General features: G+C 35.0%; 2 protein-coding genes across 2 annotated transcripts in view; one reads left to right on the top strand and one right to left on the bottom strand.

The window, feature by feature from the left end:
• The window catches only part of LOC106101917, a 50,129-nt gene extending 39,043 nt beyond the window's left edge, over positions 1-11,086 (bottom strand). The window contains exon 1 of the mRNA XM_013281289.1: positions 9,864-11,086. Coding sequence (XP_013136743.1) covers positions 9,864-10,680 — 817 coding nt within the window. The 5' untranslated portion in view covers positions 10,681-11,086. The remainder of the gene's footprint in view (positions 1-9,863) is intronic.
• Positions 11,087-12,053: 967 nt separating this feature from the next.
• Positions 12,054-17,064, top strand: LOC106101542 (guanine nucleotide-binding protein-like 3 homolog). The gene is made up of 9 exons (XM_013280793.1): positions 12,054-12,191; positions 12,438-12,727; positions 13,088-13,271; positions 13,680-13,904; positions 14,511-14,694; positions 15,094-15,316; positions 15,884-15,991; positions 16,169-16,330; positions 16,706-17,064. Exons 1-9 carry the CDS (start codon positions 12,173-12,175, stop codon positions 17,036-17,038), a joined length of 1,728 nt encoding a protein of 575 aa, XP_013136247.1. The 5' UTR covers positions 12,054-12,172; the 3' UTR covers positions 17,039-17,064.

Genomic DNA, 17,064 nt, shown 5'->3' with positions numbered 1-17,064 from the left:
TTAGGGTTTTTTTTTATACAATAAGGTGGCAAACGAGCAAGCGGCCACCTAAATCCGCCAAATTGGCGAAGAGACGGCTGCCCATAGACATCTGCAATTGCAGATGTCTATGAGCCTACCAAAAACCGATTGAGGAGGAAAAGAACATAAATTGGATATTTCCTCTTCCTATGCGTCTCCTCCACCGTTAAATCCACTTTTCCATCCAATCCGGTTGTTATAAGAAAAGCGTGGGACGGAAAAGGGACTAAAATTAGGCCTCCGACACCACACTCATCAGACGAAGCGAGGAATTACTTCCACTTCACGCCTGTCTTCTGTGTGGTCGTATTGCACCGGGCGAGCCCTATCATTCGTGCAAAGAAGTTAAAGCGGGCTCCACCATTGTTAAAAGGTTACCAGCCTAATAGTGTTGCTTTGGAGTCCGTTTACAATTTTGATTAAAGTAGATATTATATGAAATAAATTTTTGACCGACTTCCCAAAAGAAGGAGGTACTGTAACTGTACAGGTACTACTAATTCGTCTGTATGTTTTTTTTTTTATTCAAGCTTTAGACAGAATTTTCAAATCAAATAAATCTCTAATATCTATTATCTTTCTAAACTTGTGAAATAAATATGTAAATAGCAATGCATGTAACGGGATAGTAGTCGGACGGGCCCCGCATGCTTTTTATTATGCAATAGAATATTTGAATTATTGAGAGTTGTATAGGAAGACCGTGAGAGTTTAAACATGGAAAATAACTACGAATCGATGAAATGTCAAATTTCAAATGCACATATGACAATTGCCTCCTTGATGTTGGCAGCAGCTTATGGTCTCTTTCCCACATTAGGATTTCTATCCAAAATATTTCCCCCTAAGTGTAATGGCATGAAAATATATAAAGCGTCACATAAGTTTAGGGCTTTTTATTAAAAAAAGAACTATTCAATATGCTGTGATTGCTGACATCTTAGGCAACATAGAAGTTTGTGTTTACGCTTTATTTTATTCGTATAGATAAAGGTGCTAATTATTTCCAGATGTCCCTTACAATTTCTTTAGAATAAGTATATCTTGTTTGGTTCTAATCAAAACATTAGTTGAATTAAGATTACTTGAATATGCACTTAACAAGTTTACTGCGGAAAAAATCAAAATTCTTTATCTGGTGCGGCGGGCCAAAATGCGCCCCCAATGATATTTCCTTCAGTGCATGTAAGGTCTTTTTAGACCCACCAGCACTAGGATAGATTAAATTGCTTTAACTTTGTGGAAACGTAGTCATATATATACATTTTATGTAATGTATACACCTGAGATAATCGTTTCGCACTAACGAAAGGGACATAGGTTTCTTTGTCCGCACCGGCTTAAGTATCGCGTCAGGCCTATATCGGCCTGTTACCCAGTGAGCATGTTAGATAACCGTGTATATTCACGTTCCTCTATTACCTTCGATGCATCAAGAACTAAGTTGAATAAATTCTTTCATATAATTATTATGGATTTAGAATAAGTTGTTAAGTTATTAAGATAATGATCTACTTTCATAAACATTTCTTCTTCTTAGTGATTCTTTCCAATAAAAGCCGGCAATCAGTAGTTATGGCGTTTTATATCTAAATTGTACTGTTGACCGCGACATGTCGGACTTTCTCCAAACTATATTGAGAGCTCATATTATCATACTAATGAAAGTTTGGATGGATGGATCTTTGTTAGAGTTTGAAATACTATACATACATATATGATAACATACTATAGATATATATATGATGTGACTTTAAATACAGACTATATAATACTATCATATCATACTAATCATGCTAATATTATAAATGCGAAAGTTTAGATGGATCGATGGATGTTTGTTTAGAGTTTGTAGCCTAAACGGCTGAATGGATTTCGATGAAATATGGTACAGATGTAGAAGACAGTCTTGAAGAACACATTGGCCACTTAAATTTTTTTTAATTCCACGCGGACGGAGTGTCGGGCGAGAGCTAGTTATTATCATACTATTAATCTACCTTCATAAAAGTAAAGAAAGAAACAGGTTTTTAAAAATTCCAATCTCTTACGCAATGTTTAACCGGGCTATGAATTAGATTAAATAACCGCACATCTAAACGAGTGAATTCGAATGTATGTAGATGTATATTTTTAATTACGTATACTGCATTAATAGCGTTTAGTTTACATTACACCATTGCCGTATTCCGTCTGCTAAATAGGGTTGATATCTAGCATTGCCCTTAATATACTTGGAATCCTTTGCTAGTAAACAATTTTTATTTTATACATATGGAATGTAAACTAGATCTAAGATCTAATCTAGAACGTCTAGCTATCAAGCGATCAAATCTAGAACCTTTATATCATAGCCTTTCAGTTTACTCTCTATTTTCAAAAAATGTTCTCGACAATTTCAATGCAAGTTAAAAAAAATGTATACGTTTTTGTATCTTTTGACAACCCTAACTATCGCTCTTATTTAGTTCCCAAACAATATACCGCAATGAGTACAACCGTCTGTCAATCGTTCAAGGAATTCTAGACAGTAAATACAAACAACATTGATGTGAAATTCCAGTAACAGCTGAGTATAACAATTGTGGATGATGTTGACCATCGGCGCATTTCATAAAGTGAGTTTGGCTCTTGTGATTTCACACGAGGGGGACAGTCAGGAAGAACAGTAGAACAGCTGTTCAATGTCTGTATTTCGTCAGTGGCTACGTTTAGACGATAGCAGTACTGCGTTCTCCATTTTGGAGTCACTGTTCTGTCTTCGTGTGAAAATCATTATGCTAAACTTTTCTGAAAGCATTGTTATACTGCAGTAGAGGGAATGGAGCCGTGACTTATCTTTATGCCAATTAAACAACGCGGTTTCGGTGGCTACTTTTAATATGGTTAATAATAACGGAATGCTGTAAGAATGCTACGCTGTTGAAACTATTAACCGAGAGTTTTCACTGCCGAAATACTTGTATAAAATTTGTAATATGATGCCCATGTCATTCCGTTCGAACACATAACGACGTTTTCTTGTTTTTAAATTATCGTTAACTGTTAACAAATTCTAATAAGGACTGATCGGTTAAAAAACTGGAAAAACTACTTCCTACTTCAACGTCTTTACGTAGTATGAGATAGAAACTTATTTCATTTCGTTCTAGACTAATAAATTATTATTATTTATTATTATTATTATATTATATTATTATTATTATTACTCTTACTCTCTATATAATACATTTTACAAGAATATAAAAATTAAAATAAAATATATTATATAAAAAATAGAGCACCACCGGCTGCGGAATCCGATGACTCAAGCAACCAGTGGTCAGGGCTGCAGACACAGGAACCTCCTCACTATTCGTGCGGTTTCTAAAATAACCGCCTTTTGAATCGGGCCCTTAATCCAACTGTCTAGCGAGAGCTTCTTGAGGTGTTGGTCGAAGCTCTTCGCTATCAGCCCGTGTACCGAAACGACTATCGGAATAATGGTAGTCGATTTCATACGCCACATGGCGGTAATCTCGTGAGCCAAATCCAAATATTTTAATAGTTTTTCGTTTTCGGCTTTCACGAGATTCTCGTCATGTAGGATAGTGACATCGACTAACATTACACAACTCTCAGACCGATCTATTATTACTATATCAGGTCTATTGGCAGCAATAGTCCTGTCCGTAATAATAGATCGGTCCCAGTAGATCGTGATACGGCTATTTTCCAGAACTGGTGTAGGCTGATATTGGTAATATGGTACCTCAGACTCCACAAGAGCATATTTAAGGGCAAGTTGCTGATGGATAATCTTGGCCACTTGGTTATGTCTATGCAAGTATGCACCGTCCGCAAGGCGAGAACAACCGGAAACGATATGTCTAATAGACTCACCGGGCCGACGACATGCCCGACAAATGTCAGTCGTACCATCCTTTAGGATATGTTTCCGGTAATTATTCGTTACGATGACTTCGTCCATGATTGCAAAGACAAAACCTTCAGTCTCCCCAAAGAGGTTACTGAAGCGTAGCCAAGCCACGGAGGATAATTATTATTATTATTATTATTATTTATTATTACATTGAGTCAACAATATAAATCACCGAGATTTTATGAATTGGACGCGTTGAGGTATTACTGTCGTGATATATGTACGCGACTGTACATAAAGCAATTAAAATTCCAACTTCAATACAACTTGGTGACCAAACTTTGTTATTTTATAGGATTATCTCGGCTAAAAGAATAAAGTTTTATCGAATAATATTTCAACAAATTAACCGTATACATGTGTACTTATCTGTGCCTCAATAATTTATTACGTTATTGTTTTCTTTTACAGTACTTTTGATGGGATACTAATATAATAAAAGTTGAAACAATTTATCGTAAAGTGAAGTTTGAAAAATTGTAGTCAAAATTAATTTATACATAAACAATTGTCACCCTAACAACATTATGTGTCTCACTATAATTTTTTATTCCGTGTCCCGAATCAAACGGGCCGGCTATACCAGCGTAGCGTCGGACAAAAAACGAAAAGGTATCCCGAAGGCACCGGCCACCTTTTCTAAAAGGTAATCGTTCGAGCTCGAGGCGGTTATAGTTTTTTTTTTCTTTAATTTTCGAAGAAGGCAACACAAAGAGTGAAGCAGCTGCCAGTTACAGCTGTTTACCTATATTAGGATAACCAGACGAGTTTAAATATGTCACCTGGTCTAATAAAAAATTGCAATTACATCGGATCAATTGATGACTAATCATTTACAAGCAAAGAAATGAAATAAATACTAAATGGGTTGTCATAATCACTATAGTAGATGTTCAAAATATTGAACACGCGCTAATAAACGAAGGAAATCTGAAATCATTATCTTATTTCAAATGCATAGCGAAGCATTCCTAATTGCATTTCGAGCATTAATTAGTTTTTTTTTAATACTAAAAACTATTTTGTCATAGGGGACTTATCAGTGAAAGCGTCAAAGACTTATTTGTGTGACTTTAAAATTAATGCAAATGTGAGAAATATCTACACTATTTTATATGAAAAAATTACACCCATGGGACATACCTGTATACACCCTTGTCAATTTACAGTGTGACAAGTGTAAAGTGTACATGACGATAATTGTCAACTGGCTTAGTTTAAAATTACAAAGACTTCGCCTCATTTCTTAGAAATATACAATATCATCATCTTACAAAAATAATATATCATAATATATAAAAATACGTTTTCTGTAAAAACCTTTTGAAAGTAAAAAGGTCTATAATTTCGTAATCTCGAACATTATTCTGAAAGTTATTTTATTGTCGTCCTTCAGTTTTTACAACAAAGCAAATGTGCGAATAAAACTTTACGTCGTTTCTTTCCACAGTATAAATAAAATGAAGGTGTTGAATTCACGTGTACAGTCAACTGCATAAATATGAAAACTTATATAGGCATTGTGCTAAAGAATACGTAAATACGTATTCGTCAATAATCGGTCGGAGTATACGCACGGATACAGACATACCTACTTTTGAAATCGAAAATGTATACAAGTTTCTGAATCATTTTAATTATGCACTTGACTGTACACAAATATTGTTAGCTCTTTCATTCTCTTCGAAAAAGGAGATAGTAATGAGTAATGTTTTCGATTTGTGTTTCGGCGTGAAATCTTATGGCAACATTGTAAGCTGTCATAAAAACAAAATACAATTAGGTTTTAAAATGCGCTACCGGATTTACGGTTGTACTCAACGTATCCATTGCGAATGAACATCCGTTATTTGGATATATAAATAATTTATAAAACACGTGCGTTAATGGAACGACTTACGAACACTTCCGAGATTAATTTTGTAACGTGAATTGCATCACATTACTCTAGATAAGAAGCATTGCTAGAAAAATTACACCATACACAAATACACGTATACCTGCAAAATACTATAATATAAAAATGCTGAAACAAATAAGCAAAAGAAGTCAAATTCAACTATTTTTCTCAGGTCTTCACAAAGATATTTATCGAGACCAATTTACATTTGACATTTCAGCATTTAATTTCCATCAAAACATTCATACATATTTCTATATATCAATCATATTTTTCGCGAAAAAGTTGTGGTTGGAGTAAGCCATATGAATACGTGATATCCGACAACCCTATTCATACTGGCCGAATATAGGACGTTACGTGTTGCAACCGTATTATATTTTAAAAAGATTTTTTTCTTGTATTTTTTACTGCCACTTGTATATTGTGCAAGTTCATTTGCACACAAGCACATGCTCGAATCACGTTTTAGTTTACCATTCATGTCGTAATATTTGGAGTATGGAGGACACGCAACTATAGATTTGTTGCTATTAAATGTATCCGAACGGCTAATTACGTTTTTTTGACATTCGTATATTCTGTGTTGCCAGTTTACAGATTATAAAGTGCTTAGTGCGTAGTTTCTGATGTTTAGTTAATCGATTTTATAAAGGAAATAAAGACAAGACAAAATAATAATAACGTGAAAGACTAAACTAATCCAGTTTTAAAGGAAAACCTAGATTAAAAACGGATTACTAAAGATATGATGAAAGATAATTTTATATTTTCATTTATTATATAAAAATTATATATTATTATGTTTATCGTTTAGTAATAATTGCTTATCGCATTGTGCAAATGTTCTTTATCCCTCGAAAATGAAATCCTTACTTTTACAAAACGTATAATTAAATTATATTTGTCGAAAACCATCATACTAATATAAAAGTTTAGATGGATGGATGGATGGTAGTTAGAGTTTGTAGCCTAAACGGCTAAATGGATTTCGATGAAATTTGGTATAGATGTAGAGGATAGTCAGGAAGAACACATAGGCTACTCGCTTTCATTTTCTTAATTCCACGCGGACGAAGTCGTTGACGAAAGCTAGTGAGAAATAAATGGTACAAATTCAATTCATCCGTGTTATTTAGGCCTAATAGTCACGTGTCGCAAAGGTCATAATTGAGTTTCCTATTCGTCTATTACAAGAACGTCACGTACCGCGATTGTTTCAAGGCGAGTATTCAACAAAACTTATGCTGAGGAAGCATAAATTACCGCGCGATTTGCATGAGAACGAACGACGAATAGCGGCGAAAGTACATTGTGTCCGTACTTTCACGTCTCAATGCAACGTTGTACGTTCAAGTCTAGGAAATGATCAGGGAGTTATTACATCGATTCTGTGTATTATGTCTGTGGTTGTGAGGCTTTTGACAGATTAAGAATCTAAAGCCCCGTTTCCACTACGTGTAAACTGATTAAATTTTATACATAAAATAACATAACAGTGGTCAATACATAATAGACATGTTTACAAGACGAGCCTAACAAGGACTAAGAACAAAAACAAACCTAGCTAACCAGACATCACGAAACAACGCTATAAACATAGAAAACGTGAGTAAATAAGGATCCGTTTGTACTATACTGAGTACATATTAACTGCAACTGCATTACCTGTGGCTTCACAAATGGACACCGTTAAAAGGATTTCGCCGTCGGGGGTTTCTCTATTTACCAACGAATCCAAACAATGGAAGCTTTTGTAGGATTTTTTACTGTAGTGCTGGCACTTAGAGGTTTTACGACTACGAGATAACATTATTAACTAACGTACGTACAAATATCAAACTTGTGAAAGGAGTGGTAAACAAGCTTACACCTTTATTCTGAAATTTACAAGTAAATGCCCTTAAATGTTTACAAAATTTTATTCAATGCATTGTTTCAGATGAATTATTTCCCCTTCCTATGCGTCTCCATCAGCGTCAAATCCACTTTTCCTTCCTATCCATTTCTTATACGAAAAAGGTGGGAAGGAAAAGGGACTATATAGTTGGGCTTCTGACACCACGGAATTGCTCCTACTTTACGCCTATTTTCTGTGTGGTCATGGTATTGCTGGGGGCGAGCCGATTCTGCAGTGCGAAGATGTTAAAGGGGGTCTATGAGAGAGATGTCAATACAATCCTACATTAGTTCTCGGAGAGTGGAATCCCATAGTAAAGTTTACTTTATTCAAATCTGAGAGTCAGTAACATTAATTGGTTGGGAGATATCAGGTCCATATTAACGAGGAGCTTTGACCTCATGTCTACGTGTGGGTATGTAGGGCTCGGAGAGACTTTTTTTACTAGAAACAAAATATTATTCCACGGTCGATTCTACTTTGGACGTGAGTTGAATACGTATAGTATTTCTATAAATTATCTGGAAATGAAAGTTGATGTATATCATTTATTTGTATTCATATGTTCATTGACAAATGAGTATAGGCAATTTAAATAAATTAATATTCTTTTGTTTGAAATTTTAATGAAAGTCGACTTTATAAGTACAATTTTGTACCATAACAAGATGTAGTATGGTTTATTGCGAATAAAATTCTATCTTGATGAATAAATAACAAATGTATGAGAGTTTTGTTTATCATGTTATCGAGATCGTGGTCCGACTTCAAAGCGATATCTTAACTTCAATGACAAATGTGAGAGTATTACATTTAGATTTGAAAGATAATTTTAAAATTTGCAACAATGGATAGAATGGATAGAATCGAAATCATTCTGTAGTTTTGTTTAAATTTATATATTATGCAAGCTTTCGCCTGAGACTCCATCCGCATGAAAAAAAAAATGAGTAGCCTATATATTCTCCCAGACTTTCCTCTACATCTATACCAAATTTCATCGAAATCCGTTCAGCCGTTTAAGATACAAACTCTAACAAACATCCATCTAAATTTTCGCATTTATAATATTAGTATTTATTGGTTAGTTTAAAAAAGAAGATTGACAGGATTATTCAGATATACTCGTAGATACGGAAAACCAGATATCAATATTTATCTCTTACAAAAGAAGTTTCTTCGGTCCTAAAATCAGTGACGTCGTATTTTAATATTGACTGAATTCGAGAACAGTGCACCGTTAATTCGGCTGCTGTATTTAACAAAAAATATTTGCTTTACATTAAAGTAATAAAATAATATTTGATAAGACAAAACTCTGTATGTATTTAAATCTGGCGCCATTTGTCAAACAATACTTTCTCCAGAGATTGTACAAATACTGTTACAGTTCCAATAAATATGTAACCTTTCTGTGGACATTATAAATCGAAACGTGAAAGCGTATAAAGAATTTTAAATAAGAAACGGTCGGAGTTATTGTTGCGTACGTTTTAAAACAAGTTTCTCTCGTTGATAAGGCTGCAAATGTCCGAGCAAGTCGATGACTCCAATGCTATACCTTCGCGTCTAATTTATGTTTGCCATAGTCTATGCATGCATGTTAGAAAAGTGTTATCTCATCGTAGCCGCACTCAGAGTCGCTTAATGTTTACTAAAGTGTCGTTTGGTGTAGATTTTGTAGTTACAATGAGACAACTTAAAAGAAAAGAAGTGCTTTTGTTTCTGTAACCCATTTTAAGGACAAAAACCAGAACCCTTTGTTAGAATAATAGTAGTAAGGATTGTTTCTTCAAACAGGTCATTACCTACCTATGACATAATTACTTGTCCTTTACTCTATTGTTACTTGTTGGATTGTTTATCTTTGAATATTTGTGTTGGCGCCAGCTGATAAAGATCGGTCTTTACTAATGAATGTTATCATCAACAACGCCAAAATTCTTTTTAACTAATCACTTTAATATCGCGACAAATCAGGGCCATTAGCGATAACTCGTTGCAGTTGAACCAAAAACACATTATCGTTTCTTCGTAGAACGGAGAAGTCGAACAAAAGATACCCGAATGTGTATAGGCCCGCAACTTTTATATACAAAGAACATTTGAATTAAACTCACCGTTAAATGTGTCGTAAGCAGTGGGCTGGTAATCCTCCCGAAATGTGTCCTGGGCATAGGCTGCAATTAACGAACTCTTTCCCACCGCTCCGTCACCGACCAACACACACTTTATCTTCTCCTTCTTTCCACATTTCACTTTACGTCTATCTTTTATCTGAAACATTCGATTCAAAGTCCTCCTGCTCTTTTTGTCGCGCACTGCCCAATCGTTTACTTTATCACAGCAATTCATGTCTTCGGACACATCGTCCTGTATCACGGTATGACCGTTTTCTTCAGCCACCTCCGAATAATCGTAGTCATCTTCGTCTCGCCGCGGAATCGGAAATTGGCTAGGGCTGTGTACACCGAACACAAAAGGGCCATCTCTCTCCGGCAAACGGTTAGCGAACCCGTTCACCGGCGTCGGTGGCTTAGCATAATGCACGGTCGGGGCACGGTACTGACTCGATAGGTACTCGGCCGACGCGTGAGGATCGAATCTAAAGACGAGTTCCGCTTCCCTACGATCCAAGCTCAGATCGGGCGGTGTTACTTTGTCCTGAAAGTAACCGACCTTCTCTCGCGCTCTAGCTTCTTGTAATCGTTTCTCGAGTTCGACGTTCGAAGGTTTCCAGTAATCCGGACGGTATTCATAGTAGTCCGTCGGCAGATTCCGGGGCGCGGGCAGAGGTCTGTGCGTGCCGAAGTCTCGCGGTGGCGCGCGCGGAGGCACCACTACTGGCTTTTGCGGTTCGGCGAGCAACGGCCGCCGTGCCGACAGGTTCGCGCTCGCGTTCCTGTTAAACATGATACCCTCTAAACTAGGAGACATTTGCACCGTCACAAACTTTGATCTTGAATAAAGTCGTCCAGTGTTGCGTTCGCGCACATCACTCGTCGTCAAAATACAATCTGGCGCGTGAAAGTCTCCGAGTAACGATAACGCGACTTGACGTCGTACAACGTACGCTCACACCGGAGTTCAGCACGCAACTGACAAACGGCGACAAGCGAGCGAGCAGCGAGCGTTGCGCGGTCGAGCTCGTTGGAATAGAGTCGCATTGGAATCGGGTTCGTGCCGGCTGCTCCCCTCGCATATAGAAATGACCTGTTGCTTCTGTTACCTGCCCAGGTACAAGTCTCAGTGTTGGAGCGCAGCTGCCCGGCCGGGAAACAAAGCGTGCTCGTCGCATAGCTTCGCAGTGCGCTAACTTGCGCGACTCATTCAACGAAACACAAACGATATGAATGAACTGCGACGTGTTTTGTTTACCTATCACGGTATACTGACACCACATCTACGAAATATTTATTATACGACGGGTAGTGAATGATTTATTAAATTATTTTATACTGGCTTCTTATTCAGACTGCGTTTTAGTTATACTACAGTACTATTCACGGAATATTACTATTATGTGGATAGTACTGTATTAACTGACATAAGCAAAGTAAACAGTAATTAACATAATAAATTTTAAAAACACATAAATTCATGAATTTTCACTTTCAACACACATTTTTTTATTATGTACTTCCTGCCGTACGAGTTTCCTACTAGTATGGAAGGTAACTGAAAAATTTGCAAGTAAGCCAACGAGCCTGCAGCTTCGCATTAATACATTTTACTTTTCTGTTTATATAAATTTTACAATGTATTTATTATGTTCAAATAAAATATAAATTAGGTTAACTTTGTGTAAAAAATATCTATATGATAAACACGATTCATTTAATTAAAGTATGAATGTACATTTCAAGAGCGCCAAGTGCTCAGTGTGCGAAAGCATGCCTGTAGTTACATATTACGCCGTTGGTCAATTCGAAACCAGATGCAATAAAGGTATTGCCACCAACATGTGTACGAATTTTTGTCTGTGTTGTTAGAGTTTATTGGGACTTTTTGTCGTTAACTAACATGGTTAATTACTTATGTATCCGAGGATATTCATGGACGCAGATATTTAACTTTTAAAAGGTACTAGACAAGTCACAACTACATAAGCGGAATCCGGCCTAGGTTAATGTAAATGCAACGAAATAAAAATAACATTTAGAAAGATATACTAAAATCAATAAAAACACCATGCTAATAAATATTGTTATATTATAATAATTCTTAAAAAAAATAAGTTGAAATGCCACAATATCGTTAATATTTTGCAGCTGGCAATAATACTAAAAGCACATGTAGATAAAACGAACTGTCAAATTGTAAAGAACTGTCAAAATAAACCGACGTGATAAGTTTGGTTATGTTTTAAATCATTATTTTTAAGTTATAATTTAATAAGTTCGTATTTTAAGTTATCTACTTAATAGATATGGCGAAATTTAAACTAAGTAAGTTAATTTTTTCCTTATAGTAAAACTGTTTTCATGTTTTATAGTAGTAGGAATTTAAATTACTCAACTTTTTAATTTAAACTTTTACTTAATATATCAGTTTTACTCTTAATATTGTGTATGATATGACTATGTTATTGAACACTCTTTTATCGTAATCCAAACAAGGATTTTGCACATTTTCTGCTCTAACCCTGTTTCAAAGTATAATATTAATTAAAACAATTACTCACACTATTACAGAAAAACCGTCGAAGAGGCAACCAGCACGTTTGAGGTATAAAATAGAGAAGAAAGTACGAGATCACAATAGGAAACTAAAAAAAGAAGCAAAAAAGAACCCGAAGTCTAAAAAAAACAAGCCTATTCAAATACCAAATGAATGTCCTTTCAAAGAGGATATTTTAAAAGAAGTTGAAGCTGTTAAGAAGCACAAAGAAGAAGAGAGACAGAAAAGGAAGGAATTGGCTAAGTTAGAAAAACAAAAGAAGATGGAAGAAAAGAAAAAGAATCCTGTTGCTATGAATACTTTGGTATGTAAAGAATAATTAAAATTTGACATCATAAAATCTTTTATATATCAAAACTGTGTTATCTTGTTAGTTGGCATTCTACAATAAGGTTTTTATGTAACTAATTCCTCCTACAGCCGCATATTATTGAACACTTTGTCAGCAGTTTCGACTTATGGGCTTTCAGAAAAGCAGCACACTCCACTGTTTTAGGTCAGCAAATCTGTGATTCTCTTGGCATTGTGAATGTCCATGGACATAGAATAACTGCACTATAATCTACTTACTTTGCCTCTTCTGTAACATACTGTAATCTTGACTTCTGCATTTACTAAGAATACATTAAAAACATCATTATCATACAATTTTGTAATTTTTCAGGTAGCTAATGCACAGGCAAGAGGGAAAGTTCATGATGCATTCAAAGGTGATGCAAATGATGGTGTTGAATTTGGCAAAGACAGACAGCAGGAGAACTCGTTAAAGACTTACTATAGAGAGTTTAAGAAGGTTATTTCCGAAGCTGAAGTAATTTTGGAAGTTGTTGATGCCAGAGATCCATTAGGTAAATTATTTATCTTCTTGGTCATATTATAAATTGACTTTTGGTCTTTTAAATATGGGTTCAAATCACATTTTAACAATTAATGTGAGAGTATAGTTATAAGATATATTGAAGTTTAAACCAGTTAAAATAACATAAATGTAACTGGTAATTTTCAATTATAACCAGAACATAAAAATGTTGGAAATTGAGCAAGGTAGTTTATTATTATTAAGCAAATTCTACCAATTAACAGAAAACATAAAAAATTACAAAAATATAACTAACATATCTCTGATCACATGTTCAAGGGTTCCTATCCTGACAGTTGACTATTGTAAACTATTACTAGAAAAAGCCTACAGCTTAGTATGGTGCAAGAAACATTAGCTAACATAATTTTGCTATTATTTATAAAAAAACTTACAGGTACCAGATGTGTACAAGTAGAAGAAGCTGTCCGTGAGTCAGGCAAACGCCTAGTGTTAGTAATGAACAAGTCAGATTTAGTCCCCCGTGGTAACCTTACTGCCTGGCTCAAGTACTTGAGGAGATTTGCTCCAGCTGTACCATTCAAAGCATCCACACAGGATCAGCAACATAACTTAGGTAGAAGGAAAATGAAACATATTGTTAAAGAAAAAGAAATGAAAGGTAAACATACTTTATTCATTAATTTTTATGTTATTACTAGATTTCGGCCGCGATTCCGTCCGCGTGAAATAAAAAAAGCAAAAGGGAGTAGCATATGTGTTCTTCCAGAATATCCTCTACTTCTATACCAAATTTCATTGTAATTCGTTAACACGTTTAGGCTACAAACTCTAACAAACATCCATACATTTAAACATTCGCATTTATAATATTAGTAAGACCTATCTCTACATATTCCTAGTATTGTTTCTAGCGCTGCTAGCATAGGGTTTCTACGGCGCCACCATTTTAGGGACGACGGGTTGTAAACTGAGTTACATCTGTTAAAGTTGCAGCCTCGTTTTATCTGAACATGAAATTTTGTTTTTTATTTAGTATTAAATAATTTGCTATACTTAAATTGTATCAGTTAAATTCTTTTAAGAGTCTTTAGTCCCCACTGTTTTAAGATAATGCAAGTTAACTATGCAATCGGGCTGTCATGGTCCGAGACACAACACAGAGCCCAGGACAGAGCGAGCTGGCGGCGTACTGTGGACGCCCTCTACCCCACTTTGGGGACATAGGAAAATAAGAGAATTTAATTAAAATTTTGTTATCTTATAGGTTCAGCATGTGTTGGTGCAGAACTCCTAATGAGTCTTTTAGGCAACTACTGTCGTAACAAAGGTATCAAGACGTCAATAACAGTCGGTGTGGTCGGACTTCCTAATGTTGGCAAGAGCTCCATTATCAACAGCTTGAATAGATCCAAAGCTTGTAATGTTGGCAGCACTCCGGGTGTAACTAAGTAAGTTTTTACTTTTTATTGTTCTAGGAACAAATCAAATATTTAGAAGTTTTACAATATTAATATTGGTTAAAGTTTTATATTTATTGCTTAATATTTTTCTAAAATAAACAGCTTTTGCTTGCGAATTAAACCATTTAGAATTTTAAAAAATCTGGTAATAGACTATCTTTGTTATTCAGTGATAATGATGCTTTTTGATGGCAAAATATTTTATAATCATCCAGTAGTTTTTGAGTATTCATACATACAAAAATTACAATCTTCCACTTTACAATACTTTTATTTATAGATTATTACAAGTTGGTCTGATTTAATTAACAATATTTTCACTTTGTTTAGATTTAACATTGAAAATTTGCAGCAGTGAAGTTTCAGTGTCTTTTATGTCTTTTCCAGGCAAATGCAAACAGTACAGTTAGACTCGAAGATAAAGATTTTAGACAGTCCTGGAATAGTGTTCCATACAGGGTCGGATAATGATGCGTCCGTAGCACTAAAGAATGCCATCCGAGTGGGCAGCCTGAAGGACCCTGTGACACCCGCAAATGCCATATTACTGAGAGCTCACAAACAAACGCTTATTGATTTGTATTGTGTACCACCGTTTAATACTCCACAGGTACGGATTGTAAAACATGCCAGTGTAACTTGTACCAGTACTGGCATGACATTAATACCAGTGAAATGTTAATTGTATAAGACGTGGCAGTCAAGTTTTGTAACTTTGACCCCATCCTCAACTTACTTGGCATGTACCAGTACCTGGCATGCAAGTGTACCAGCTACTTTAATGTGTGTTATAATATAGTTTTGGTGAAAATATTTCATTGTTTATTTTACTTAAAAATGTTCTTGACAGTTAAATATCGTGTGACTTTTTTTGAATGGAACATATTTGTTCTTTTTTTAATTAGTAAACTTTTCTATAATAAAATACTTTGAATAATAAAATATCACAACTTATGCTTGGTGTACTTTGCCAGTACAGTTGGATAGTAGCAATAAATGGACTGGCATTCATCTGGCATAATATGAACACCAACTGGCGCCAATGAATCCTCAATCCATGTTAAGTCTCCTCTACTGTACTGGCCAAGTGTGAACCATGTATTATCTTGTATTTTGGGATACATTTTTTTACGATTAATATTTCAATTATTTAAATTAAATGTATTTTCATATTTAGGAGTTCTTTGCGAGTTTAGCTTCTCGAATGGGGCGGTACAAGAAGGGCGGGGTGCCTGACCAAGAGGCGGCAGCCAGGATATTGCTCAATGACTGGAATACTGGAAAGGTAAGTGTTTAAACTTGTCAATGATTATGTATTTATAATTTATTGTTAATTTTCAATGTTAAAATTCGATCTCTTGCTTCCCAAATAACTGTATGTACTATCGGGGAAACTGTAGGTGTCCATTAATTTCATATGAACGTAAAAAAAATAATTTACAATAATAATATTTTTCTTTAGGTGCGTTATTTCACGGAGCCACCGGAAGAGGAAACTAATATTCATGTTGATGCTAAAATTGTATCGACTATAGACAAGGAGTTTGATATAAATTCGTTCGAGGCGATGGAAACTGAGGCTATAGACGCTCTACAGGACGCCAAAGATGTTGAAGCCATTAAGGTATTGATTTTAATATAACTATCTATACTATTATAATAAAGCGTAAATACACACTTCTTTGTTGCCTAAGATGTCAGCAATCACAACATATTTTCGAATAACTCTTTTTTTAATAAAAAACCCTACACTTACGCCAGGCTTTAGGCATATATTTTCACGCCATAGAACTTAGGGGCTAAATATTTTCGATAAAAACCCTAATGTAGGAAAGAGACCATAAGTTGCTGCCAACATCAAGGAAGCAAGAATAAAAGTTTGAATGGATGTTGTCTATATAAATGTCTATAATAGTCAATATTTACTTTAGACGAAATAGCGAGCAAAAACTAATATGTCTTTCTTTATGTATACTAATATTTCTACACAAAATTATAGATTACAAGTACAGGACCTGTCAAAGCGGCGTTAGAAAACGAAATGCAAGTCGACGAAGACGAGTCCGCGTTATTACCTAAAAAAGTAACAATCCGATCGAAATTAGAAAAATCAGGTAAGAATAAGGGCAAAGAAAAAAAGAACCCAGAAATGCAAATAGAGGGCAACACTAAACAAAATAAATTAAGAAAGATGCAGTTCAAAAAAGATAAAAAGAAGCAAAAGAAAGTTGAAAAACAGGCAGTGAATTTAGCAAATGTATTAGAAAATGTTACACTCACTACTTATAAGAAAACTGATGATTACGATTTTAAAGAAGACTTTTCTTTGTAGTGTTGAATAAACTTATGTTTATATAA

This window comes from Papilio polytes, unplaced genomic scaffold, assembly GCF_000836215.1.
Source record: "Papilio polytes unplaced genomic scaffold, Ppol_1.0 DF824303.1, whole genome shotgun sequence".
Lineage (NCBI taxonomy): Eukaryota > Metazoa > Arthropoda > Insecta > Lepidoptera > Papilionidae > Papilio > Papilio polytes.
This window is presented reverse-complemented; position numbering and strand designations above follow the sequence as displayed.

Coding starts and splice junctions, on each gene's coding strand:
- LOC106101542 (XM_013280793.1), top strand. Junction 12,728..13,087: donor CTGTTGCTATGAATACTTTG/GTATGTAAAGAA, acceptor GTAATTTTTCAG/GTAGCTAATGCACAGGCAAG. Junction 13,905..14,510: donor TAAAGAAAAAGAAATGAAAG/GTAAACATACTT, acceptor GTTATCTTATAG/GTTCAGCATGTGTTGGTGCA.